Source organism: Fundulus heteroclitus, chromosome 3 (genome assembly GCF_011125445.2).
Source record: "Fundulus heteroclitus isolate FHET01 chromosome 3, MU-UCD_Fhet_4.1, whole genome shotgun sequence".
Classification (NCBI taxonomy): domain Eukaryota; kingdom Metazoa; phylum Chordata; class Actinopteri; order Cyprinodontiformes; family Fundulidae; genus Fundulus; species Fundulus heteroclitus.
Window position 1 is genome coordinate 21488615 of NC_046363.1, and position 27812 is coordinate 21516426.

The 27812-nt window shown below is 42.3% G+C and overlaps 1 protein-coding gene across 6 annotated transcripts; it reads right to left on the reverse strand.

Annotated features, from left to right (window-relative positions):
* hdac9b (histone deacetylase 9b) lies at window positions 1-27812 on the reverse strand. 6 transcript variants are annotated; one of them, XM_036132723.1, is made up of 11 exons: window positions 27214-27812; window positions 17617-17858; window positions 17099-17291; window positions 15812-15929; window positions 15592-15713; window positions 8486-8617; window positions 8208-8323; window positions 5307-5429; window positions 4578-4755; window positions 3068-3276; window positions 1-779 (listed from the first exon to the last, which is right to left on the reverse strand). In XM_036132723.1, the coding sequence occupies exons 1-11, from the start codon at window positions 27320-27322 to the stop codon at window positions 441-443; spliced, it is 1881 nt and encodes a 626-aa protein (XP_035988616.1). In that variant the 5' UTR covers window positions 27323-27812; the 3' UTR covers window positions 1-440. The 6 variants fall into 6 exon arrangements, with proteins under 6 accessions (XP_035988616.1, XP_035988613.1, XP_035988610.1 ...); XM_036132720.1 differs by having other exon boundaries at window positions 15806-15929; window positions 27214-27811; XM_036132717.1 differs by having other exon boundaries at window positions 15812-15938; window positions 27214-27811.

Below are 27812 nucleotides of genomic sequence, written 5' to 3' on the forward strand. Positions count from 1 at the left end.
TAATATTTGAATATTTTATGGGGGAAAAAAAATGTACAGGACGGGAACATACGGAGGCTCGTTGAAGCTGTACACCTGTTAATGCTTTCCTCTACAAATCCTCTTTTTGACGCTAAAATCCACAGTGTATGTACATACAAGTTTTGTCAGTTCAGCAGACTCCTGGTGAGCGAAGCGGCTCTTAGAAAGAAAGATCTAAATCGTCTTCATATTTACAACCGAGAAAACGTACATATTTTACAGAGATCACGACACGAAGACCACAAACAGAGAGTCTTAACAGTATAGCGTGAGTGCGGCCCGCGGCCGAGTGAGAGGAGGTCGCGTGTTGAGACAGAGCTGGTCTACCGTGCAACGTCTGACGTGTGTGCATGCCGTGTGTGTGTGTGTGTAGACGCTTGTGATCGTTGCGAGCGGGGGGTGATCTCATCCCCTTCCCCTCAGATCATGGCTCTTATCACCAGTCTCCCTTTGACCTGGTGGAGATAGATGCTCTGTTCGGACTCCAGGCGCCGATTGGTCAGAGCCTCGTCCTCGCTGTCGGCCGGCTCCTCTTTGACCTTGATGACCCCGCAGTGAGCGTCTGGGAGCTCGCTGCTGGAGCTGCCGCTGCTGCTGCTGCTGCTCAGCGTGTGCTTCCGGATGACGCCTCCAGGGGGCAGCCTGTCCTCCTGCATGCTCTCTGACTCCTCTCTGGGCTGCAGCTCCTCCTGCTCCTCCTCTGATTCCTGCAGGTGTGCGCTGGGCTGACGTAACTGCTCGATGGACTTGGACAACAGCTGCAAAACACATCGGCTCGACGTTAATGGCGACATCCTGCATCCGAACGCGCATAGATAAATGCGCCTTTCAAAGCTACCCTGTTCAGAAATCAAAACAAAATCTGATCTCTCACAGGCCGTGTAACCGCATAAAGAACTAGCCAAACATATACCTTATACAATTTTTTATACCCACAGATGCTTTTTTCTCATTTGGTGACTTTATAACCACTTGAGACTTTTAATAATGTTTTATTGAGATATTGTAGTAGATGACAGGAGGTGAGATGTAGCTTTCTTTTTCAGTTTTTCAAAAAAAACAAAAAAATATGGCATATATTTGTATTTACTTTGGCAGGCTTAAAGACAATTAGCCCAATTAACTGTGTTCAGAAGTCGCCTGATTAGTAAATAATGTTGTGTCCCATGGGTCTACAGTTTAATACAATGGCTTTGTGTCTGAGAGTTATCAAACTTTCAGTGATATTAACTGGATCATAAACGTAGATTAGCATCAGTCCCTTGCTTAGTACTAATCAGAATAAACCGGTAAATGAGATAAATTAAGCTTTTTTTGTATGTTTTTTTTGTTTTATGTTAAGGATTAGATTTCACCATTACTGCCGCCATTGTTCTCCTTTGCTTTTAATACATTAGCAGCCTTAACACATTATTCCTCATGAAAATGAGCTCAAGCAGAATAACTATAACACGCAAGCCCTGTCATAATAATAGGGAGAGACTTCAGTTTTAGATCCAGCCGTGTTTTTTATTTGATATATTATCACCAGAAAGTAGAGGTTAGAAACTCAAGTTTGATGGGGGACTCTAGGCAAAGATATAAGCCAATGTTGTGTGTCTTAATGCTTCTATATGGATTTACCTGTGTTGTATTATAACTAAGATCAATTAGGAAAGCATGTTCTTGAATTTGTATTTGTCTATAAGGTTGCATTGATTCGATTGTTTTAATTTTACATAAATTGGATCTTGTTGTCTTTTAAAGTGCTTTGAGAGGACAATTGTCGTTGATTGGTGCCATATGAACATACAGAATCTAATTGAATTGAGCTTTTGGAGCTATTCTGAGATTATTTACACCCCACAAGGGGGCTCCAAAAACCGGCTGTGTTCTTCCTGTCAGCTGGTAACCAACAGCATTACTATCTACAGAATCTAGGCCTTTTATAAATACCCTTTCATCAATAAGAATTAGCCTCTTTATCATTGCATTAGTGAAAACCTTTAACAGCTCCTCCTAAAACCCCTAAGCTCCTGTAAGTTTCCATTACCGCCCTTCTCCACCACTACGGTTGCTAGCGTTGGAAAAATAGGAGCAAGTGAAGGATGTTTAAAAACAACCGTAGAAAAGCCACTGCTCGGAAATTAATTAGGGCAATGTTTCAGAGCTGCCTCTCAATAAACACTAAGGGCTCATCCCTGATTAGTGGCCATTTATAACCTCTACTTAAAGAGGATTTACTTGCAATCTCATTGGCCTGAGTGATCAGAGCCGGCCCCGTTGACATGGCTCCAAATACGCTGTTCCTATTATTTTCAAATGAGTCGGCTTCACGGGGAGCGTTTTTTTTCTATTCACACCTCACCGTGTTTTTCATGCACCAAGAAACGGTGACATTTTAAAATCTCTATTGTGCTGCTCAGCGAGTGCTTTTTTTTTTTTTTTTTTTTTAATATATATATATTTTTAGGTATGAGTTCCTCAGTGGGTCCCATGGCTCTGTCAGGACCCAACGCTGGGACACATCAGCATGTGAGCTCACACAATGCTGCCTTTCACGCCGTCGGCCACCTCACACCAGAATAATGACGGTCTGTGTAAAGTCAGGTCGCCGCGGCCAACTCGCAGAAACACAAATATTGCCACAGAGGAACAAAATGCATTCTGGGCTTTTTTTTTTTTTTTTTTTTTTTTTCATGGGAACTAAGATGAATTAAATTTCACAGCGTTAGCATGTGAGCAGAACAGACGCCACGAGCTACAATAACAGAATTATTGCAGAGGAAGGATTTCTTCCTCATTTGAAGTCGGGCAGAAGTCCTTTGGTTTGCAGAAATAACAGCAGGATTTCGGGGGTAGAAAAGACCGTGAGCCAGGTCTGCAAAGTCGAGCTGCACAGACTCTCTCACAAAAACCTAAAAATAGAACCGCATTTGTGTCCTTAAAGCGATTAAGTCAAACTTCCTGCACAACAAAAAAAAGACCCGCGACCGCATGGGAACCAAAAAAAGAATGCTGAATGTTAAGAGACGCATTCTGGAAGTCGTGAGTCTTGATGTTTTACCTTATTTATGTGGACCTGCTGCTGGTACTGTTTCTGTTTCTCCAGGAAATGCTGGTGCTGCTGCTGGATGACGAGTTGGGCCAGTGTGTTCTGAGGCAGAGGCGCCGACTGGGTTCTGTTCAGGGGTCTGTGTTTCGGTAGTTTAGGGCGACTGCTGGGGGGCCGATCCTTCATGGCCAATGGGGACTGGGTTTGGGAGGACATGGAGCCTTGAGAAGAAAAGCACTTTGGTTAAGTTCTTCCAAAAATCATGTACCAAACACAGGTGCATCCCAATAAATACAATATTACCACCAATAAAAAACCCAAACCTCGGTTTATCAGAAAATTAGAAGATCACATTTGAGCAAATAAAAAAAATTGATATATTTGTATAACACAGATGTTATATTGTGTACCACACTTGTTGTTTGTCCAGCAGACAGTCTCTGACACCATCTACACAGAGGATCAGCCACAAAAAGGGCATTGCTAAATAGGCTGGCAGCTCATGGAGCGAGTGTATGTGTGTGTGTATATATATATATATATATATATATATATATATATATATATATATATATATATATATATATATATATATATATGTGTGTGTGTGTGTGTGTGTGTGTGTATATATGTGTGTATATAACCAGGAACTACACATGACATCATCTGCCTACTCCGATTTCTTTTGTATTTTTTATCCTTATTTTTTTCTCATTTTATTTTTGATCCACTGTATATAGGAAGATACACTGTATATAATTGATGCACCCTTTCCTACTCCTGACTATTGACTGACTATTGAGCTGATGTGAAAAGTGAATTTCTCCAATGTGAGATCAATAAAGACTATCTTATCTTATCTTATCTTATCTTATCTTATCTTATCTTATCGAAGGAAATTGATGAGAAACTGAGTGGAAGGAAAAAGTGTGGTAGAAAAAAAGTGCACAAACACCAGGGACAACCACTGGCTTTAAAGGGTTATGTAGCACAGCTCAGTCAAGACTTTGAGTTAAATATCCCAAGATGTTGACGGTGGCAGGATTTAGACCTTCAAGAGCAAACATTGTCTGATCTGCTGAATGGCGGTATTAAAGAATCCTTAACACTTCAGCAGAACCACAGGTTAATCGTCCCAATGCCACAATACATTGATGCAGTAGCCGCAGCCAACTATTTAGTGTATATGCTGTGCATGACATGGAAAATTGTTTTCTAGGCAACACTAAAATGTTTATATTGTTTGCTTTTATCCTTTTGGTCTGATCTAATATTCAAATTTATCTGACAAACTGTATCCTGGGGACCCAACAGCATCAAGCCCCTAAACGTTAAAAAGAGCTAAAGCTTCAAGCACAAGAATGTGTGTGTAACGAATTCATTTCACTTTCTGAATTGTTGATGACACCCTAATTTATGAAAAGGCACTGGGAAGGCATATATACAGAGATTAACGGGTAGGGTCACCAAGGCCAAGGCGTAAAGCAACTTCATGCTCACTGAAATCAGGTAACAGCCTTACCTGACGAGATGATCTTCTGCTGCCTGATTTGCTCCTTCTGGAGGAGGTGTTGGAGCAGAGCCTGGTGACTGGGGCTGACCTTTGACTCCAGGGCCGTCTGAAATGGCACAGGGCCCAGCAGGTGCCCAGGTAACCCATGTTTGATTTCCGTCGATCTGTCTTTTAACCCCATGGCAGCCTAAAGGCAGAGAGTAACACGTAAGTAAACTTTTATTTATTTTTATTTTTTCCAAAGTCTCATGTCTCATATATACAAAATTTATATATATATATATATATATATATATATATATATATATATATATATATATATATATATATATATATATATATATATATATATATATATATATATATATATATATATATATATATATATATATATAGTGGAATGTACCACTAAGCAAAGGATGATGTATCGCGTGTCATGGTATCAGGAGGTGCACTTGAGAGCAGTGGGGCTTTTTAAAAGCTGTGATTAATGAGGTAACAGGGGAGGATAAGAGCATGCCTGACACAAGACACTGCAGCACAATATTTATCTAAGCCCAATAAAATCATTTGGGGCCACAGGTCGGCGACCCGCGGTCATAAAGAGAGTCCAGAAAGCCACTGATGGCAGCTTTTGAAGCTCCCACACTGAGATGAAAACCTCGCATTCACAAACTGGCCACAGTGTTGCTACGCGGTGAAATATCAGGTAGGAGGGTCTGCGACATGTGTACTCACGCTAATTGGTGCGGATGCGGCGGAGAGCCCCAAGGAGATGTTGGGTAAGGACGGAGATGTGTACAAGCTCAGCATGGACACGGAGCCCTCGGGTCGAAACAATCTTGGCTGGGAAGGCCACCTCTGCAGCAAACAGGCAGAACAGAGCAAGAGAGACAGATCTGAGTGGATAGACAGATACAGATTGCACTGAGGGCAGTTTCAAAAAGGACACGTAAGTGGCATGAATATAAACGCGCTGTGACAGGGGAAAGTCCACTTTGCTGCAGAAGGAATAAAGGTAAGAGTCTGTTTGATAGCAGTGAAATTAAAAGCCTCTGCAGGTCTCTAAACCTAAAGTCTTCAGCCCCCCGGTTGGCTAACGTCTGCTCCCCAGTCTCCACCTTCAGGCTACTCTCCCAGAGAACATCAGCACTAGGGCATACTTCCTGTACCCAGCAGAGCAAGAGGAGCAGCATGTGGTTTTGGAACAGCCATGTTTATCCTCCCAACCCCTACCAGTACTCAGTGACCTGTATGTGGATATCCGGCCCATATTTGACCCAAGGGACCCTTTCCCTCTGAAAAGGGATACCTAATGTAACGGTGCACAAACACTCCTTGCTTTTGCAACAGGCATGGGGTCCACGAGGAGCCCCACAGTCCACCGATGACTTTCATGAGAGCCTCGACCCGGGCCTATACAACAGCAGTCCTGCGTGTTTATGTTGTTAGTGTGTGGGTGTCTTTTTGGCTACCAGCGCCTGGGATATCAATTAAAATCCCCCAGTTTGCTTGTCTCCCCAGGCCCCAACCTTCAGCCTGGTGTCTGTCAGGGCGTCTCTCTTTTCTCTGTGTCACTGGAGGTCCCTGGGAGAGTAAACAGCAACGTGAAGGCAAACACAGCTGCTCTGTTAGGATCGCTCGGAGATGTGTCATATCTGCCACAAACTATAACGGCAAGCTTTGTGAGCTCGGTCGACGGCGAGTTCTGGTCCGTAACTTAGCCATGAGTCAGAGCAACTTACAGAAAAGCAGTCTGGACACTAATAGAAACCCCCATGAAACGCCAAAGAGAGCCCGGTAACCAAGCCAGCGTTTTGATTTCGCCAATTGCAAAAATTTAAAGAAGGAAGACGGATAAAATTCCACGCAGGTCCTATTCATTCAATACTAGTTATCTATAAATTATACGCATAGGACAAATCTATCAGTAAAATTCTGTTTTAACTCCAATATTTAATTTGAGTGTATTTATTCAGTGGGGAAAAAGTCCCAAGAATATTAAAAAAACACTATTGCTGTAAACGTTAGTTACCCTAAACGTCCCTTTGTGATAAAAGTTGCAAATATGTTCCATTTATACATAACTTTCACAAGTTGATCATTTCTAGGAACCTCTATTGAGCAATCCGTGGCTGACCGTTTGCCTGGGGTGTAAATACCATATGACTCATGGGGCCCCTCTTTTTACGGCAATGGCCGCTTGGCTGGACAGAGATCCATATTTTTTTTTGTTGCCTTGTAAAGTGAGAAGGATAGTCAAGGAAGTCAAAGAATCTCTAAAGCTCACTGTCTGAGAATTGCAGCAAAGTGGAGCATCTTGGGGTCACCCAGTGTCCATAACAGCCATTACATCATCGTCTACATGCTAATGTGTTGCAACGGTGCCAAAAGAATGTCTCGTCTGTCCTGCCATCACAAACATAAACATGGGGAATTTGTCTTAACTGGAAGAAAATGTGTTGGTCAGATGGGACTGAGATTTGTAAAAAAAAAAAAAAAAATAAGAAAAATAGGATAAATAAAAGACACTACAGGTTTGTTTGACTTATATATATATATATATATATATATATATATATATATATATATATATATATATATATATATATATATATATATATATATATGTATATATATATATAAATGTGGGTGAAATTGCCCTATGTCCGCTCTTAGGTATGGTGGAGGATATGTGGTGCTGTGGGCCTATTTCTCTTCCATAGTCTCCGGTACCCTTATCAGGGGACATAACATCATGGACTCTGAAATATCAGCATATATATAAAAAACAATTTGGCGAACTCTTCCAGAAAATGGACAATGGTGGTCATTCAGTAGGATAAAGATCCCAAACGCATGGCCAAATCGATACCGAAGCTGTTCAAAAACACAAAATCAACCTTCTTTTACGGTCATCTCAGAACTAAATCATGGAGCCGAAAAAAAAAAAAAAAACAGACCAAATGATCTAAAGAGACAGCGCAATGAGGAATCATCCAATATCCGTCCTTCAGTATGCGTGAACCGTGTCAAACGTTATAGGGCGATGACTAAGTGTTGTCCTGCAGGCGAGAAGAAGCTAAGTATTAACACCAGGAGCGCCAATAATTGTGCCACAGGTAACTATGTCATAAATGTTGTTTTCCTCACCGAATAAAGGTATTCAGATAAGATGTGTTTTTTTTCCTGCAGTTTCAGTGTGAAATTATGCTACTGAATTTGATTTTGTAAAGTGCCTTGAGATGACATGTTTCATGAATTGGCGCTATATAAATAAAATTGAATTGAATTTAATTGAATTTAATTGAATTGAATTGCACCAAATGCTGATTTCAATGCTTTTCACGCGTCTTCAACACTGATGCCTATAAATGTGGCCGGGACTGTACTCAAGTTTCTGCAGCGGCAACTGTTAGTAGTTAATTTCCTACATAGTTTCGAATTTATGAAGGTAAACAGGGAAAAATGAGGCGCGTGGGCTGAGCTGTCCCGCTTTAATGTCAGCATGGAGATCATTGTCAGCGGAGTGTAACAAGCAGAGGGCAACTGTTTGCTTTTATGGCTGTAATAACCTTATGGTTTATGCCCTGTTCAAACTAATTAACCAATCCTTGTGCGTACGATTTATATGTTTACCTCAGTTTTTGTTGTCGTAGGCAGAGAGGAGGGTCCGTTTTCAGCGCCCAAGGCACTGGAGGCCCCTATGGGAGAGCTGGGGCCAGACCCAGGGGCGCTGTTAGTTGGCGCTGAATCTATGAGACATCAAGGAGGCGAATAGTTTGCATCGTCACACTCTCGGGCAATGCTCAAACATCCAAAACGACTACATAAAAGTAACATTAAACTAACAAATATGAAGGGAAATAGAAAAAAAAACCACATTTGTTTATTTTCTGTGTCAGAGTTAGACATACCCATAAGCTCTAAAGCCCTCTTCTTGTAAGGAGTAATGATGTTTCCGTCTCTTCTCTTCAGCATCGGGCTGCTTCTCCTCTCCGCCACCTTCTGCTTCAGTCTGGATCGTACCTTCAGGTTCGGCTCAGATGCTGCGTGACAAAAAAAGGACAGGCATCCTACATAAGATTCAAATCGCCACAACTCGGCAAAGAAAATCCAACCACACAGTCAAACACGACCGTCTCATCGCGTCTTGTCGGAGTCGGGCCGTGCGATTCTTCACAGCCCCCCCACGGTTCAAAATCCAAAATCAAATGCTGGGCTGCCTACGAATTCAGTTTTCAGCTACATTTAAAAGAGTCGGGATTGGAGGCATTTCCACATCATCTGGACCAAATTAGGTTCGAGCAACACACACGGGCTCAAAGTGGAAGAGTCTGCTACCTGCTGCCCTGGTGACCACAGCCTGATACAGTAGCAACAGTTAAACTAACACAAAAACATGGCAGATGTGTCAGGCTTCCTCCACGTCCCCCGTCTCCCTAATGCAAACCAGAGGCAGGACCAAATGCGCCGTGTCCGAGCACACCGCTGGCGTAGCCGAGTCCCTCAGTGTTGACCCGTCACAATGCTAACACGGTATCTGTCACAACAGCACCACTGGTTTAGGAGTTTCCATCTGGTTTGAATGATGGCTCTAAAGAATCTGAGTAAATATTGGCACGTTGTCACGCTTTGGATAATCTAATTATTTTTAAAACCCCAACTTAACAGGGTTGAATTTCATTCAGTAGAAATTCAGTCCAAACTGCAGTTCTGCCCTCGTCACATAGAGCAGATTACTATTAACCAAAAATGTAAACAAAAAAAAAGCTGATAGGACTTTGTTTAAATCTTTAACAAAAATCTAAACTGGTCCATGCAGAGTTTCGCAAAAGTATTCAAAGCCCTTGAACTTATTTACATTTTCTCACATCATACCCACAAACGTGCATATGTATTGATTGGGAACATATATGATGGACTAGCACAAATCAGTGAGTAACTGTGGAATAAAAATAATCCAGTGTACAGAATCTGTACATTTAAAATTTTAATCTGTACTACAGATTAAAATTTAAAATGTCTGGCATGCGTTCATGTTCAGGTTGCTTTACTCTGACACCCCTAAATACAGTCCACTTCAACCAAGAAGTAAATGAAGCCCGGCTGTAATTTCATACCAAACAGTAGGGATCAAACGGCTTTATGAAGACCAAGGAACACAGCAGACCAGTGGGAACAAAATGGTGAAATTTAAAGGAAGGTTACGATATAAACCTTCAATATGATGTGTACTATAACAATACACATCATATTGAAGACACCATCCATGGCAGAAGCATGGTGTTGCCAGGGAGGTTCATCAGAGTTGATGGAACGATGGAGGGAGCTAAATACAGGGACACCCTGAAAAAGCACAGGGCTGCAAATACTTGAGATCTGGGCAGAGGTTCACCTTCCAGAAGGACAAGGACCCTCACAATGCAGGCAGAGCTGCCATGCGGCGGTTTTCGCTCAAAGCACATTCGTGTGTCATACGGGGCCAGTGAATGTTCAGACAGTGAATGTTCAGATCTAAATCTAATTGAGAAACTGTGGCAAGACTGGAAAAGTGAAGTTCACAGATGCTCTTCTATTTCATCTGGCTGCTTTAAGCGAGTTTGCAAAGAAGAGTGGGCAAGCGTTTCAAGTCTCTGGATACACAACGCTGGTAGAGAAAAACCTCAGTAGGAAAGAAAAAGCTGGCCCTACAAAGTATTGACTTAGGACTGGTGGAAGCATATGGTCTCCACGGTTGACTAATATTCAACATGTATCGTCCACCTTCCAAGCTCAAAATCAGGCTACTACGTACTTGTGCATCATAAAAACTCTCAACAAAATACGTTGAAGCTTCTGGCTGTACATTAAGTTAATGTAAAATAAGAAATTCCAAGAGGTATGAATGCTTTTGCAAGGATGTATTCTTTAAAGCTGATGATCACATGGATTAACAGAGGGTAGACATTTGTGTTTATGTCCAGACTCAGAGCTAAGTATTGAACCTGAACTGTATGAGCCACTAACACTTAATAGGTACAGTAACCTCACCAAAAAAAGGTCAGATTTTATATATTTGAAAGGGTAAATAGTGTAAAAAAAAAAATGATAGCAGGTTGAATTAAAAATATGAAATGAGTTTTTGTAAGACTGGATTCCCATATGAATCAAACAGAGAGCATTGGTGACCGCCTGGTGAACCGTGCTCCTGTCAATAGCGTGTCATTGGCTCGCTCCTCGAGAACAGGAGGCTTCCCAATGAACCCTTCCCCTAATAAAATCCCCACAGCTACTTTTACATACTCAAACAAACATGCAGAAGAGATAAGCTGGTATTTTTTTTTCTGACTGAAAGCCAGCGCACAGAGATGTATCACAGTTATGTAAACCCCTTCTGTTACACAATGGCCAACCTGTTTCAATCATTTAATTCAGATCAATAATTAAATAGGCCTTTCTCCTTTTGTACATCATACGGTTATACATAGGAAAGTGCAACTATGACGTGGGAACACTGCGGGGAGGAGGAGAGCGGTCGTGATGGCGGGGGTTTAGTTGGAGTGGGGGGGGGGGGGGGCAAAGCGAAGAGAGTGGGTCGCACGCTGCTATTTTTGGCTTTTGTCAAAAGCGGCAGAACCTTCTTCCCTAATACAGACCTCTAATCCTGTGGGTGTGAGGTAGAATAATAAAAAAATAAATAAATAAAAAAGAGAGCGAGCGCGAGGGCGGAAGAAAGGAGGCAGCGGAGATAAATGGAGAGAAAACGCTGTTGGGAGTCATATGAATTTGCTTCACGCCCTGCCGCCTTGATTGCTTTCTATTTTTACACGCTGCTGCCACCAAGCTTCGCATCCCAATTGGTCGCCACGGGAATGCCAGACAGCAGCGCATGAACAAACACTTTCTTACATGTCTCTATGGAGAAATAATCAAATAAAAATACATCGGCGCACGGCGGGTGCAACAGGAGGCTACGGCGAAGCGTGCGAGCTGAACACCTGGGTCACTTCTTCAATGAAACCTCATCCGACCTACGAACAATAGCACAATACGTGCCCATCATAAATCAGTGTCCTTATTAGTCAGGCGATCTGCGGTTAATCAGGAGCGCGACTCTCGTCACTGCTTTATTAGAGTCGGGATCTGGGCATATGGCTATGTGCAAAGCTAGTTTTCTGTGCAGCAGAACACCGGCTGAGCATTTTGCTGACATCGATTTTACAAACTAATGCTGAATAGGTTAAAAAAATAATGCTGCTCTTTATCTTTACTCACACAAGCATAATGACCAAAGTTTTTTTGGGGGGGTTTTGGGACATAAAACACTGAAAGTTAAGTCAAGTGCTCAACTCATTTTAAGACACATGTTTTTGTTTGTTTGCTAAGCCCATTAAGTCTGATCAACAAAAACATATGAGCCGACTGTTGCGTCTAAACAAGAACAACTTAGCCAAGAACCCGAGTAAAACCAGATTAGGAAGTATCTGTTTATCGATTACATAGTAGATTATTTGCTTGAATTTAAATAGGTGTACAGGAAACAGAATGACTGAGTTGCTAAAAAAAGAGGCGGTAATCCTAAAAAGAAAAAACTAAACCGGTGCAAATCAGTATAATGCTTGAAAGTTGTGTTTTTAAGAAGTATTCTACAATTCACGTGTTGGCTGACAAAATCTGAAAGATTTATGATCCTTTTTGTGTACTCTGTATTAACCTTTAATCTGAACGTTGCTTAAAAGTCCTTGTCTTTGTTAATTGTGTAAACTTTGCTATTTTTTTCTAGATGTTAAAAACACTAGATTCATTTAAATGCAGTAATAATTTGCAAAAAAGTTACCAATGTAAAAAGCACATAAACATATTGGCCACGGTGAATAGAGATATAACACTGCATTTTATCTCAATAATGCTGACTGATATCTACTTTACATACTGTTATATCCTATGATTGTATAGCAAACACCTTGGTGTCATGCAGCAATTGGATTCACTCCCAAATGATGCCTAATTCTGTTCATTTACACACCAAATAGATGAAACTGCTTCTATCATATGTGTTTGAATAACATAAACACTCTCTTTTAGTTTAGCACCTGTTTGACAGCAAAAATATGAACAATTAGTTATGTTTATAATGGCAGGGTTAGGGACTAACATTACGTGTCTTTTCAGAAATGTTGCATTAATTGCTTATGCTGATGTCACCCGAATTTAATTTTTTTAATGAATCCAGATTATTCACACCAATTATTTGGCCTACAGGCTGGTCTGGGCCATACAGCACAAATGATGACCAAAAAATTACTCATATCCTATAGAAAACTGAGGATATTGCTCTCACCAACTAAATAATAATTTACTTTACTGTCTACTGCCAATGTCAGAAACATTGGTGTTTTTTTTTTTACCAAAACCTTTCTTTGAAGCAATACCTCCAAAACTACCTCCTTCCACTTTCAAAAATCTCAAAAATAAGGCATCAGATTTTTTTAAATAAATTGTTTCACTGAATTTGTTTTATGGACTCTTAACCCCCTCTGTTTTGTATCACCCTTTTTGTATTTTCTCTCCACTTCAAATCAGTCTTACAGTATATTAACCTTTTAACCTCAAGGACTCTTATTTTAGCTTGTTTTATTTATATATCTGTTTATGTCTTAGATTTGCTTGTTCACCATTTAAGCGTTTCACCTAAGTTTGAAAAAAAACGTTAAAAGACACTGAATTAAATTGAACTTGATTGAATCCACTGAGAAGAGAAACCTTTTTATATCTTCAATAGTTCATTGTGTAATTGCATGAAAAAACACCCATCTATGAAAGTATCACATTGGCACAAGGACCCTGAAAATGTGTGAAAAACACGCCAACCTCCCGCCGCTCAACAGTTTAAAAACATATCTATACATACACCGATTTTTAGATATGCGTTTGTAATTTTTGACAGAAATAAATCTTGTGCTTTTGGGATGTACAGTTTCACCTTTGCAAGGACTATTTTGGAAAATCTTCCCCGCACCTGCTGAACACACACTTTTGGTAAGTGGGTCAAGACCAGAGTGGAGAGGGGTGGGGTGTGCGAGGAGATGCAGCTCTTACTGCTAAGCCACAACTATTCTTACCACAGACTACCACGTGCTATCAGACGACTCTATTCTAATTCCAGGAATTGAAACAAAGAGGATATATACAGAGTTAACATTTTAATCACTTGAAAGTCTTTAAACTGCTTTTTGGGTCCATGAGATAAACAGTGTCACGAGCGCTCTGCTTTTCTAAGGATTATGGATTATTGTAGGAAAATGGGGCCCTTAAGAGACGAGACCAAATCAAAGATCAAATGGTTAATATGTAATCTAGAGCACTCGCCGGCTACCAGGTCAGAGCATACCTACTAACGCTAAAAAGTTGGATTAAAATTGACTTTACCTAAATATTCATTAAAAAGTATCCGGATATTTTGTACGGTTTTAAGGTCATTTGTGGGATTTTAAGTGCTCCGTTTCGCGTGCAAACCTCGTCGTAAATCTCAGTCATACGGGAAGAGAATGTTCTCGGCAATCTGCCGCAGCGGGGAGTCTGACACGGAGCGTCCCTAGTCAGCCCTACTTTGTTTTCAGAGAGCTATCTTTCCTTAAACAAACAGTCCTGTCAGGGTTCATCCTGCCTGTGCCAGCTCCGAGTCTGCAGCACCTGCCAATCAGTTATCGGTGACAACCGATGGCTCAGGGAACAAGACCGCCTTTGTGTGCGTCCCCTCTCTCGCGTGCCAAACTCTCAGAGGACTTTAATAAAGATCGACAGGAAGTCGGGAGGGGAGGGGGGAGGAAGGACCTGAGCAGGAAATGACCACATATAGATCCAGGAATCTACAGAGTTAAAAGGGTTTTATCTGCACAGGAGGATAAGGCAGAGAAAGTTTTTTTTCTTAAAGTGTAAGACAAAATTCTTAAATTTTTACTTTTTCTCTTACAGTTTAACTGCAATCAAATCTCTTGTATTTGAGACAAAATGATTGTGAATCCCAGCTAGTTTTAAATGACGCATAGGTACTTCAGAGGAGAAACTCATCTGCAGTGGACGTACGAGGAAGGATTAAAGAGAACTCAAGTCCTAAAGATTATAATTACCTTTCTATGATTCCTTTCGGCTGCGCTGTGATATTATTTTACTCCATATAATTCCTCCGCTTGATCTCTAAACTGTGCACATACTCAAAATGACAGGCCTGCAGCTCGCTAACTCAACAAGCACGGTATTGTTTTCCTACGAAAATAACAGAGAGATAGAGGATGAAAGGACGTAATATAATTTGGTGACCTCATTGTCAAATTATTACACTTTTGCCTCTGCAAGCCACTCATAAAAAGAGAAATCAGAGACATTGAGAGAAAGGAATCCCCAGAGGACCCCCCCCCCCCCACCCCCTTCAGCTTTAAACTAACAAAACTGAGCTGCTGTCTAATGGAAACTTTGGGTTTAGATTTTCAAAATAGCGTTTAAGGGCCGCAACTGAGGAGGAATTATTGCGCCTAAATTATTCAATTCCGTTATGGGTCGAGTCAAAGATCCTTTGAGCTACGAGCTCATCATTAACACAGGGACATTAATACAGCCGCATATTAACGGCAGGCCAAGGGGAGCAACAAGATCTCCTGGCACAAGACTTCCCGTCAAAGTGGAGTCTACCTTACGAAACACTGTCCACTCGCGGTCTGTGTTTGACTTTGTCTCGCTCCAAGTTGGAGACATCTTATTTTGAAATTGGGAAAGGAAGTAGCTCTTGGAATAACAGATAATCGCTTCCAAATTGCTTATCAATCATTATTCAATGATCAAAATTTGAGAGGTGAATATGTGAACTTGATATACTAGGGTGTATCATACTGAGCCTAATGAGCGACGATGGATTTTATAGTTGCAACTTATGGTGTAAAAGCTTTTTTTATACATATCTATAGACACTATCTACATGTATGCTGTGGACATGTGTGCATTTCGATTTATTTGTGTTAATGTGTTCATGTGTCGATTAGCAGACCTGTCTTTCTCAAGGGGAAGTCGTCCTTGCTCTCTACAGGCGACGGCAGGGTGTACTGGCAGGTGGGGGATGTGCCGCCCAGTGGTGGAGAGCTTTGGTCCAGTGATGCGTGGTGAGAGGACCTGATGAAACACAAGAAAAGGTTTCAAAACAGCATAAAAATGTGCAAAAACTTTAAACTTTTCCTCGAAAAAGTGAGAGATTGGTCACTCACGTGTACCAGAGTTTGGGGTGTTGGATAAACGAGTGGTTGGCTCCGTTGGCGACTGGATCCTTTGCAGACTTGTTCAACAGAAACTCTTGGAGTTTCTGCTTCACCTCTGTGCTGGCCACTGCACCTGTGAGACCAAAAGACAGAACCAAAGGGATTGGGGTTACCCTAACATGCAATGGCCTGGATTTGCACCCTCGATGCTTTTCAGAAAAAATATTTTTTTCCTGCAACACTCCTGTGACTGAGTACGCTCTGGTCTCCTGAGGAAGGCAACTCGTGTAGGAAGATCTCCCCCTAGTGGTCGAAGGGCACAACAGTGTTGCTGCATACGTGATGCTGCAGAGTTTCTTTTCCATAAGGGGGTTAGAGTTGCAGCTTCAAATTACCTGACTTGGCAAAATCATAAATCTCGTCTATTATTAGCTATAAGGTAAAAACAGTAATGAAATGTTACACCTAGCGCTATTTTCATCAAGCTATTGGATGACATTTTTTTTTTTTTCTAAATTTGAGCTTTAAAGGTCACTCGAAGAGCTGGATGTCATCAGTTGCTGAATAAGAGCCACGCAGCCATCGTCACGATTACTTATCCGGAGGCCCTAGAGCCAGTCCAAGAATCGTGAGAGTCTGATTTGCTTTTGAGAAATCGTTTCTCAAACAGCAAGAGACATCAAAAATTAACAGTCTGTCCTCATTATGAATGGCAATAAAATTAGTCCAATTTTTTATTACTCAGAGCCGAGTTCTTGCGGGTTGCAAATGAGGTTCATTTTGAACCCTGCCGCTAATACTAATCGTGATTTACTTGAAAATATGAAGTGAATTTTAACGAGGCCGCCTTAAACACGAACCAAATTACTTGGCGGCAGCGTTTGGGACTGATTTTTACCAAAGGATGACCTTCAGAAAGGCAACACAACTAATGGTAAGAGTTGTATTTGCCAGCACTGCGAGTTGATACTAATTTGTTTTAGTAGACAGAAGAGTTTATGAGGGGGGGGGGGAAAGTGGACATTTGAAATGAAGCACCTCGTAAAAGGCAGGCTCACTGTCCAATCAAGTATGCCAGGAAAAGTTAACTCATGAGCCAAACAGTTTTATTAATGATGATTACAGAACACGTGCTTGTTGAAGTGGGAAAACTGAAGGGAACATTTAACTATACATTCTTCTATTAAAGATGATCGAAAAAGGCTCGTGTTTGCTTTTGCACAGAGCGTTTAGTTTTGTTTTATAAAAATGTCTCCCCTCACAGTCGGGGTTATTGCGACGGGGACGGTGCCGAGCTCTTACTCTCTCGGGAGCGCTCCTTGCCCCTGAGGCCCAGGCTGGAGACGTGCTGCTCTCGTCGATGCCGCTCCTGCTCTTTTTCCTGCTGGTTCTGTTGTTGCTGCTGCTGCTGCTGCTGCTGCTGCTGCTGCTCCAGACGGCGCTCCTTCTCGGCGAGTTCCTGCTGCTGCTTCATGGCCTGGAGCTCATGCTGGAGCTGGGGAAAAGCGGCGCTCACATCAGCGTGAATACAAGACGTTGCAGAATCAAAGAGGCTTCAGAGAGATTTGGCTGTTTCTGTTTTGCCGCAGCGACAAACATTTCAAGTGAATATATTTCTACACAATATACCGCGGAGCCTTGAGTCCTGCTGAGTTGTTTCCCCATCTGCTGCACTCTTTTATGCTGTCCTGAGGTGCACGTTTTTTTTGTTGTTTTTGTTTTTTGTTTTTTATCGCCTCTGCACTATGTCACGCTGTGCTGCGTTCTGTTGTTTCTGTTGTCATGCTGACCAGCGTGCAACCGCTCAGCGCGATGCTAACCTTGAGATGCTCCTGGAGCTGAGCCTGGTGCTGACGGGTCAGCTTCTCGTGCTGCTTCTGGAACTCGCTGATCAGTAACTGCTTCTGGATCTGCTGCTGTTTCTGGATGAGGAGCAGCTCCTGCTGGAGCTGCCTCTCCCACAGTCCGGGGTCCGAGCCTGGCCCCAGCATCCTCAGGTCCGTGCGCAGGTCCAAAGGGGACAGGGGCTCCACCGCCAATGGCACGTCTGGCTTAATGTCCACTGCGGTACAGAAATGGGACAAAATATAAGAGATCTGCAGGTTTTTTTTATTATTATTTTACCCGTGATTATTCGTAAACCACGATGAGAAGGAAAACATTCCTCTCTCATGATCCTAGAGAGCTTATAATAGCATCATTAAACAAACAGTAGCACATACGTCAGTCCAGGGACCAATGGGGGAGAGTGTGTGCGCTACAAGACTCCGCAGACGTGGTATGAAACGCCAAAGTGATCATTTAGAGTAGATAACATGAAGCCCGTTTTCTCACCGACAGAGCCAAAAAAAATTGCAAAGAAGTCCTTTTCCCTGTTTGTGACGGAACATCCTGTAGATATTTCCTCGCCTCATTAATGATTCATGAGGAAAAACAGGCGGCGAGCCGGCAGGAGTTGGTGAATTCATGTACCTGCATGCTCTTTACACGTCCGTCCTTCAGTGCAGACCGTGCGCATTTGGTAAGAAGTGGCTCTCTGTTAAAGGTAATTGCCTGATACAAAGTGACAGGGCATCCCCCTTTGGTCTCCAGTCTCTATATATAGCCTGTTCTGCAGAGAAAAAATCAATGGCCAGCATAGAACGCGGGGCACAGATTTACTTCATCTTCCTCCTCCACAGAGGATGATTAGTGATTGTTCGATATTTTCCTCGTCCTCTCTGTACTTTTTCATTTAATTCACACAACTGTTCCCATCTTGACTTCATCGGGCTGCTCCTGTACGCACTTATCTGCAGAATTAAGTCTTTAAATTAATTCTAAGATATCCACCCGGGAATCTGTGCCGCCTTATAAGTATTTACTGCTTGTGAACTTTTTTCCCCATCTTGTATCACTGAAAACGACAGTCTTAGCCATTTTGTATGAATCCGACACGTTTAAGCAACACAAAGTAGCGCGTAAATGAGAAACAGAAGGAAAACGGTGCATGGGTTTCTAAGTTTGTATTTAGGCCGACTCAATCAAAACATTGTAATAGGATGGATAACATCGTATTGTTATGTATCTCCGTGGTTGCTTCCATGACAGCGTCAATAAATGCCACGTTAGCATATGAGAAAATGATTGAACTTAATTACTGCGCACTTTTTAGCAGCAGAACTGCACTACATAATTTAATGGGTGAAGTGAAGACGGCTTTTTAACAGAGGCTGAGTTTACTTCAGAGCAGCTTCTGTGCAGGCCTGTGTGAGGACCTGACTGTACGCATGGACAGATTTAGAGCCACGACGAATGTGATCTTTGATTTAATTGCAGTTTCCTTTGTGTCTACTTTGTACAACCACGTTTTGCTTAATTTACAACTGCGAATCCTCTGGGGTAAGTCCGTTTGCACATCTAAAACTGAAACTTCTGCTTTTTTTTTTTTTTTTACACAGCATACCTCAACCTATCTCTGGTTGGATGGAGAGTGTCTGTGAATGGGAACGTTCAAGTCTTGCTGCAGAATCTCATTTGTGTTTAGGTCTGGACTTGGACTAGACCACACACCAACACATGGATGTGCTTCAGTCTAAACCATCACACTGTTGCTCAGGCGGTGTCCATGCAGACGGAAGCTCTGCTGGAAGCCGAAGCGTTCTCTGGAAGAGGAAACGCGTCCCCAGAGTAGAACGCAAACCCCACTATCCTTCGCCAGACTCAGGTCTTTTGCAGCCACTAAAACATTTTCTTCCTGGATTGCTCGGTATTTAGCTCCATCCGTCTTTCCTCTATACTCTGACCAGCTTCCATGTCCCACCACCATGTTTCAACCTGAGGAGGGCGGACTGGAGGTGCTGTGTAGGACAATAAAAAAACATGGTTTCTTCCTTTGAGGAACATCTATCTAAGACTGCAAGTATTATTTAGCAAATTGTTTAATCTGTGTACTATTTTTGATTAAGAGATTAATAATCAAACAGCAACACGTACAGAGCTTGAGGCAGGTGAAGCTTAAACTGTGCCACTTGAGGAGTTTTAGATTGAGTATATTCACAGACAAAGAGGGTTTTAGTCTTAAATGCAAAATGTATATATTGTTTGTGCCGTCCCGGCTTAATTACTGCTCTGAGTGGGTCGTTCTTTAGGGAAATTACATATTTTAGAGTCTGTAGACTCCAGTTAACGATTCAATTACTAAATCAGTTGACAATGTTTAATCTGACTGTTTCAGCGCTAGACTGGACTGTTGAAATCACGGGTTTACTTGTTTCAATAAGAAGGGCCTGGCCCGTCCCTCACAGGCTGCCAGTCAGGTCTGGGTTTTATTTTAAAATGTTAGTGTGATTCTACAGAGCTTTACATTGACAGTCTCCTTCGTATATTTCTGATTTGATACAAATACACACCTGTCCAAACCTTTTAGCGCCCCCTCCACTGTTGCCCCACAGACTGAGTTGCATTGCCCATCTTCCGACGGAGTTTGGACTCGGTAGATACTTTTAAAAAAACAGCTAAATACATTTTATTTTGTTAGATTTCAGCTTTTGTGATGTGCGCTGTTCTCTGTCGTACACTGCTCTGTATTTCGCGGGGTGCACCCTTCTCGTGAGGCGGTTTGTGACACTTGTCTGTGAAAATGTGCTATATAAATAGACTTTTACTTGCTTGTTTACTACGTGTTTTCTGGCAAGCATACGCTTCTGCAATTAGGCCAAAAAAGTTGTTGTTTTTTGCTCCAGTCTTTTCTAACAAACCTCTGTTGCCTACACAGAACATGCGTATTTATACTGAGATTAACTCTCAGAGAAGGTGGGCTCACTATGCCAATTAGGTCACTTCTGATGGCAGGTAGTTGACTGGAAGTTTATACAGGGGTATTAAAGTAATCTAATTAAGGGGGCGACAGCAACACTTTTATTTATTTAGAAAACGGTGTATCATTTACCATCCACCTAATAATTACCAGCTGTTCTGTGTTGGTCTATCATGTAAAATCACAGCGACACAGGTGCTGTAACGCGACAAGAGACATGAATGCTTTTCCAAGGCAGTGCGGGTTTCTGCAGTGACCGAATCTAGTGGATAAAGGTTAGGTAGCGGGTTCTGGTGCGAGGTTCAGAGAATCATGCGAGAAAGCCTGGGCTGCATACTGTCTCCTCCATTGTGAAGCCGGGCAAGTATTAAAACCTACTTAAAATTCCAGCGGCTGGTTGGAGATGCGTGGAGCCCTTTTAATCTCAATCTTCAATCTTCTCAAGGGGTCACACCGGAGGGAACATCCGCCGTGCCGTTACCTCACCTGTTGCTGGAGGGACTAAGCCTGAATAACTTGTTACACATATGTCCCCCTATGAAGGCCCTGTACTAAATCTAGACCTGGAAACTAAAAATAAAACGGCGCTTGTGAAAAAAAAGGACAAAGTCCACAGCGGCCCTGAGTGCAGAAGCAGTGCCCTCCTGCTCCCTGGCGTTGCGAAGCTCGCTGGTGCTCATTTGTTTTGTCATGTTTTTATTTCTTATGGTTTTTTTGTTTTTTGTTTTTTGCTTGTATTTTTTTTTAGTCCTGCCAGCCCTTCCAACGTGAATGCGGCGGTGACGATTAAAAATAGAAACATAAAAGCAAGTGGCGCAATCCCAGTCTGTGACACCCCTCCCCACACACACACACACACACACACACGCTCTCCCCAGTATCCGCCACCCTAACTTGCCGCTGCCATGGCAACCCCGGCGACGTAATTATGTCTCCCTGTTCTGCGGATATCAAGTCTCGCTGCATGTCATCTCCTGCCTACAGTGTGCGATGTGACATGTTGACTATTATATCAGCTTTTTTTTCAGCTCTTATATAAGAAAGGAGTCCCTAGCCGGTAAGACGGAACGAGAGGAGACGTTAGAAAAGCCTCCAACGAGCCTCCGAAATCAATGGGGGAGAGAGACTTAAAACGTGTTCAAAAGAAGTGAAGACAAAACAGAAGGGACTCCGGCGCTGTCATTTTTTCTCTCTTTTTTTTTTTTTTTTTCCTCTCTGTGTTCTAAAAACAACTTCAATCGGTTGACAGAGAAGGGCAACAACATGGCAGACGCACTGAACAGGCACCTGTAGAACAGGCACTTCTCTCCTGACAGGGAATATTAATCTTAGCTTGTAAGTACTTGACAAAGGAGCTTTTTGTACCGGCTGCTGTGAACCTGTGAACCACGGCACGGCTCGGCGTGTCAGACAGCCTTAGTGCTGCTTTTACCTAATAGAGCCAAATATAGCTTTCTCTCCCCCCTCCCTGCCCTGAATTAATAAAAGAAAGAAGAAAAAGCTTAAAAATCCCCGCTGAGAGGTCTAATTAATCTTATATTTGGTTCTGCATCCTGGCTGTGACTGGCAATAAGGATCTCCACTTTGATCGGCACGTCAAGCTGAGCTTCCATCAGAAAAATCTCCGTTTGGTGGTTTTAGCAGGGTGGGAAAGCTCCGGTGGCCTCGTGTGCATGTTTTTCTATTTACTATCTGCTCCGTGTTCACTGTGTTGACAGGAATGATGACAGTGATAAAGAAACAAAACGAGGGCCCTTAAGGTAAGTCAGCACTGTAGCAACAATAAAGCCTTTATCTTTAAAATGTGTGATTTTTTTAACCTCTCTTCTCATGACTGACACAGAAACAAGGGTACTAGTATCCTTCTTTGAGCTTCTTTTCAAGCCGCGCAACACGTCAGACCTACCATGCCTCCAACTAGCAGCTGTTTTTTTATATGTATATATATATATATATATATATATATATATATATATATATATATATATATATATATATATATATTCAAACGGCACCCTGAAAGGAGTTGAACTGAAATCTGGTGTTGCTATATTACAAAAATACTCTACAGGCAGAGGAGAATGCGGAACTAGCAGAAGCCGGGGCTAAATTTAAATGTTTTTCTGAGCAGAGTCTTAATATAGACGACATGCAAAAGAGTGTCACAGTTGTGAGGCCGCCCCGCTCGATTTAACGCAGGCATAAATAAGACCCAGTGTCACATTTCCGTAACTTTTAGCTCTTTTATGAAATCCTCGCTGCACCAAAAAAAAAAAAGTCAGCGTCTTCTGGGACAGTGTCTGGGACTTGACCCCCCCTGCAGGGAACATTTAACACCGAGTGCCTCTCGATTCGTGGAAAGTGCGCAGAAGGACCTGTAGGCATTGGTAAACAAGAGATTTATGAATGACAGCTCCCAAATTTGTTTTTAGCACAGTGGGAGCAACAAGCACCCTGCGCCGTGCCCAAATGCCTCTCCCTGCAGAGGTCCTGCCAAGGAGGGTGTATAGGGTGACTCATTGCGTGTGACCACACTCCCAGTGCAACCTCGCGCCACCAGTGTCCCCAAAGTGTTTATTCCTATAACCAATCTTCCTCTCATTAGCCCTGGTGGTGCTTAGAGTGACAATCGCAGCCTTAATTTAAGATGTTGGATGGCTGCCTTTTTGTGCCTCAGATCACATTAGCAGGTTCCCATCCAAGAAAAAAAAAAACAACAACACACATCACAAGAGATCATTATGGCTACTACTGCACACGGGCGTGCTGGAAGGCAACATTTCACGTTAACAAGTTTATATGTAGCTCAAGCATCACTGTGCCTCTCTGCACAAGACTAAATAATAGCAGGTCCTCTAAAAACGGCAAAGAACAAATAGGTTAAAGTAATTTGAGCTCTTGAATCTACTTTAGGAGAGTTTTTTTTTTTTCAGTTTTAGCCACAGACATTTCCAAGAAATCAATTTTAGAGAATAATTTATGTAATTAAAGCAGTGGAATTTCAATATTAGACTGAGATGCGCAATTCAGGCATTTTCTGGCCAATGCCGGTTTCCGATAATTTTTTGGTCTAATTTACATTAATGTCATTAATGAGGACGGCTATATTGCATCAATGGATGGTCCTGATTTTATAAAATATTAGCAGAAGATTTAGACGACTGTCCTCCTTTATGCTTCAATGTATAACCTTTATCTCATTTTTATTATATTCAAAAGTCAGAAAGAGCTGCAGTTCTTTGGTCCACAGTTCTTAGTTTTAATGCATTTAAAAAAACGGGGAAGGAAATAAACTGAATTTCTTAGTTTTTGACCTACAGATCAAGGCAAGGCAAGGCAAGTTTATTTATAAAGCACTTTTCAGTAATTAGACGATTCAAAGTGCTGATCCTTAATTATAACCAACCAAGTGAAAAAATTGGCTGATTCCAATGTCTGGTTGATCGATTTGTGAATCTCTTTAACACTAAGTAAAACAAGCATTGCCTCTAACGCGTGCCTACAAAAGGTAAAACGTAAATATGTAACTTTGAACTCGCATGTTTTTGCAGCCAGATTACAATATTACATAAAAGTAAATACACTGCAAGCTGTTAAGCAATCTCACTTTCCTCAGTTTTTCAAAGGAGAACAATTTACAGTAAAGCTTATCTGTATTACTACTGTGTATTTTTAGGTATTTTGGATTAAGAGCAGCCTCTCTAAGCCGAACTTGTGCTAATTTTCAGTTTTGGCCGCAAAAAAAAGGCAAGAAAAGACTTTGTTAAACTGTAAACATGCATGTATGAGAGCATTTAAACAGCAACAGAGAAGGGGCTGCTTATCTAAATTCCCCCGTCTGCCATTATAAATAGAAACAGAGATACAGAAGATGTTTGAGGGCAAAAAATATAAGCCGATGCTTGGGACTGCAATGTGGCGCTGGATCTCTCATTAAGTGCCTTGTTATTTTGAGCAGCTGGTATGTCTAAAGCAGGAAACAGATCTTTATTTTTAAGACTGCAGGCTCGTCCTTGCAGCTGAGCCAGGGCTGTGGTTAGGGAGGCTGTCTGCTAACAAAGAGGGCCAAGCTGAGCCACCATGGGCCTTTGGCTGAAGGAAGCCAAGCGCTCGGTTGTCTCCTGTCCTGCTGTTACCTCTAATCGCTTACACAACAATAACACAAAGCACAATGCACGCTAAAACACGAGGACAAATCAGAACCAAGCGGAAGACGGATGATGGGAAGTGCTTTTTGCCAGAGATTTTTCGGACACACCTTTACTTTTGTAGCAGTTTTTGTAAAGGTTGGGGTCAGAAATCTGCAAGTATGGAACTACATAAGACAATCAATAACTGTAATATATATATATTTTTTTAAAGTCCTATCGTTACAAGCTAAAACAAAAGTTAAACCAGCTTAGTTAGCTTAAAGGTTGCATACTCAACCCATAGTCTGGGTCACAGGTGTCTTCCACTGTTTCTTGTGGGCCGGAAGCTGAAAAGTTTGGGATCCGCTGCTCTGCTTTACGCGCAACACTGGCTTCAGTCTGCACCTTCAGTAAATTCCTAATCAGTGTTATAATAAAACGGATCATTTCTCCTTTTTCTGAACGCTACAAACCACAGAAGTCCCGTCAACAGGAGCAAAAAAAAAAAAAAGGTCCCCGGGCGTTAACAGTTGTGAACCGTGCTATTCTAAGGATGAATTTTACAACAACAGGAAGAGGAATGCAGAAACGTATTCTTAGCAGCTCTTTTGTCCTCCCGAGTCTCTGCTCCTAAATTAGGTAGATTTCAGGAAGCGCTGACATGACAACCTGTCCTCTTGCATGCTGTTATATGTACCATCTCTTCTCCAGCAAAACACTTCAAACGTACACTGCCTGAATAGATCCGGGACGCGGGTGAGTGGACCTGAAGGGTGCTGCATTGTTCTTCTCTGAAAGGTCCCTTTTTGGTGATATTTGTATGACATTTCAAGCAAAAGAGAAAACTCATTAGGTTCTCCCTGTTTGGAAACCCACCTGAGGATGGCCTTCCTTTTTTTTTCTCCCTTCTAATAGAACCTTAATGGTCCTGATGCTAATCAAAAATGAAATCGTGATTAAGCCCGTCTTTTCTCACAGAGGAAAAGAGGAGGGATGAGAAACTGGGCTTCAGACAAAGAAACCGCAAATAACCTACTTGACCGGCACAGGAGCGTACTCACATGCTCCTGTCATGACTGAACGACATAAAGAGAGAATAATGACAGCCATCTGATGTATTTCTCGCGGCGAACAAAACAGCCAACTCTCTCAGCTCCCCCACAGAGCCGTACTTTGGAGCAGATAACACAAGTCGCCGTCGTGTGGTTTATTCTAAAGTGGAAAGAACAAATTAAAAACGGGAGCAAACGGCAGAATCCTCTATAAATATCTGTTCCGAGGCGCTGTTATATCAGGAGCATGCGAGATGGAACGATAACGCGCACAGACGCCTAATCTTAGCAGGCTAATGCCATAAGCCGAAAATAACTAATAACCTAAGAATAGCTGACCCACAGAATAAGCAAGGAGCCTGAATGCAAAGTGCTCACACTCTATGGTTCTTGTTGGGTTCACAATATAGCCTGATGGGCAGATAACCTGCCCTGTGAGCGGCCATTGAATGTGTCATCACTCTCTCAGTCCTGTATTGTCTTAAATCCCTCCTATGCACTTTTATTTCTCCCTTTTAAAGCAAAAGACATTTACAGACAGCTACAAAAATCTACATTTACTTACCGCATCGTTCTATTTCTGTTGTTTTTAATCAAGTTACGCAACTGCAGGGTAATATTTTCAACTCTTGTCACAATTTGCATAGACGCTTTTTAGAGTTTTGTTTTCTGAGCAGGCACACAAAGAAAGAAGAAGTGGGAAGGGAAAGAAAAGAAAAAAAACAAAAAAAACAAATGAAGTGTGACTCATGTCGCTCTTGAGTCAATACAGTAAATAGATGTTACTCATTCTGATGTCAGCCCTGTGCTCTTCGATTCAATCTCTAACGCCCAAAATAGAAGAGCTGAAGAGTTGGTTGGTGAATGTCCAGAGAGAGAGAGAGAGAGATCTCTCGGCTTTCGGTATTTCTGCAACTTTTTCCTTCCTGTTCCCTGACATGGAAGCTCGCAAAAGCCCAACATCCCCCCCTGTCATGTTCGCACTGAGTCATTTCAGTGAGCTGCATGCAAAGGCAACAGAGTTAACTCCATTTCTCATTTCAGTCAACAAGGACACACACAAAAAAAACAGTCACTTATCTTTAGGCAGACCCCTCCACTCAGAAATACAATGTACACAACAACGTATATCAGAGGAAATACCTGCGGTTCAGGACAAAAACAAAAAGTTTCTGCTCCAAGTGGGCTGAGGTGTCTCACACAGGGGTGGGGAGGGAAAAAAAGCGCACAAGAGTTGAGAGGCAAAAAAGATGGAGCGAGGTGTGCGCATGAGAAGCGCAGAAGGGTGGACGGGATTTTTTTTTTTTTTTTTTTTTTTTTTTTTTTTTTTTTTTTGGGAAGGGTGGGAGAGGGAGAAAGAAAAAAAAGCAAAAAGAGGAGGAAAGACAGAGAGATTATTCCTTCAGGAGAAGCGGAGGCGGCGGAGCGTGAGATCACCTGAGTTGTTCATGTTGTGCATCTTGCTCTGGTTGGGGAGCTGCTGGTGTCCGACGCGCCCCTCTGTTGTGGAGAAACTTGACTCGCCCTCGTAAATCGTCTGCAGCATACTCCACTCAGCGCTCGGGTCTCATCGCCAGCCTTGCGTTTCCTGTCACCGAGAGCCACCCCTCAGCCGCTCGCAGGGAGGAGGGAGGAGGGGGACCACGACGATGGGCGACTCTCTCCTTTCCTCTGCCTCCTCCTCCGAGGAACTACTCTGACTGTAGAGCCCTAACGCACACTCACACACGCACTACACACAAAAACTACACTCGGCAGAGCTGCTACTCTCCCGGGAGTCCTGCTTCAAGTCTGGTCCAAACACCAACACAGCGTTTGGAGGAAGATGGCAGCAGGTCCTGCTTCTTCTTTTCTCTCTTTTTTTTTTATCTGCCTAGGCCCCCCCGTCTGTGTTTTCTTCCCCGCTCTCCCCGGCTATGTTGTTCGGGCGGAGAGGAGAATGGAGTGGGAGCCGAGTTGCGCGGAAAGCTGTGCGCTCTGAGCACCTCGCCGAGGCAGCAAATGCGAGCCGGGGAGGGAGATAGAGCTTCATTTGC

Coding starts and splice junctions, on each gene's coding strand:
- hdac9b (XM_036132712.1), bottom strand. CDS start 27,322: ATGCTGCAGACGATTTACGAGGGCGAGTCAAGTTTCTCCACAACAGAG. Junction 17,859..27,213: donor GCACAACATGAACAACTCAG/GTGATCTCACGC, acceptor TCTGTACCGCAG/TGGACATTAAGCCAGACGTG. Junction 15,714..15,805: donor CACCCCAAACTCTGGTACAC/GTGAGTGACCAA, acceptor GTGTTTCATCAG/GTCCTCTCACCACGCATCAC.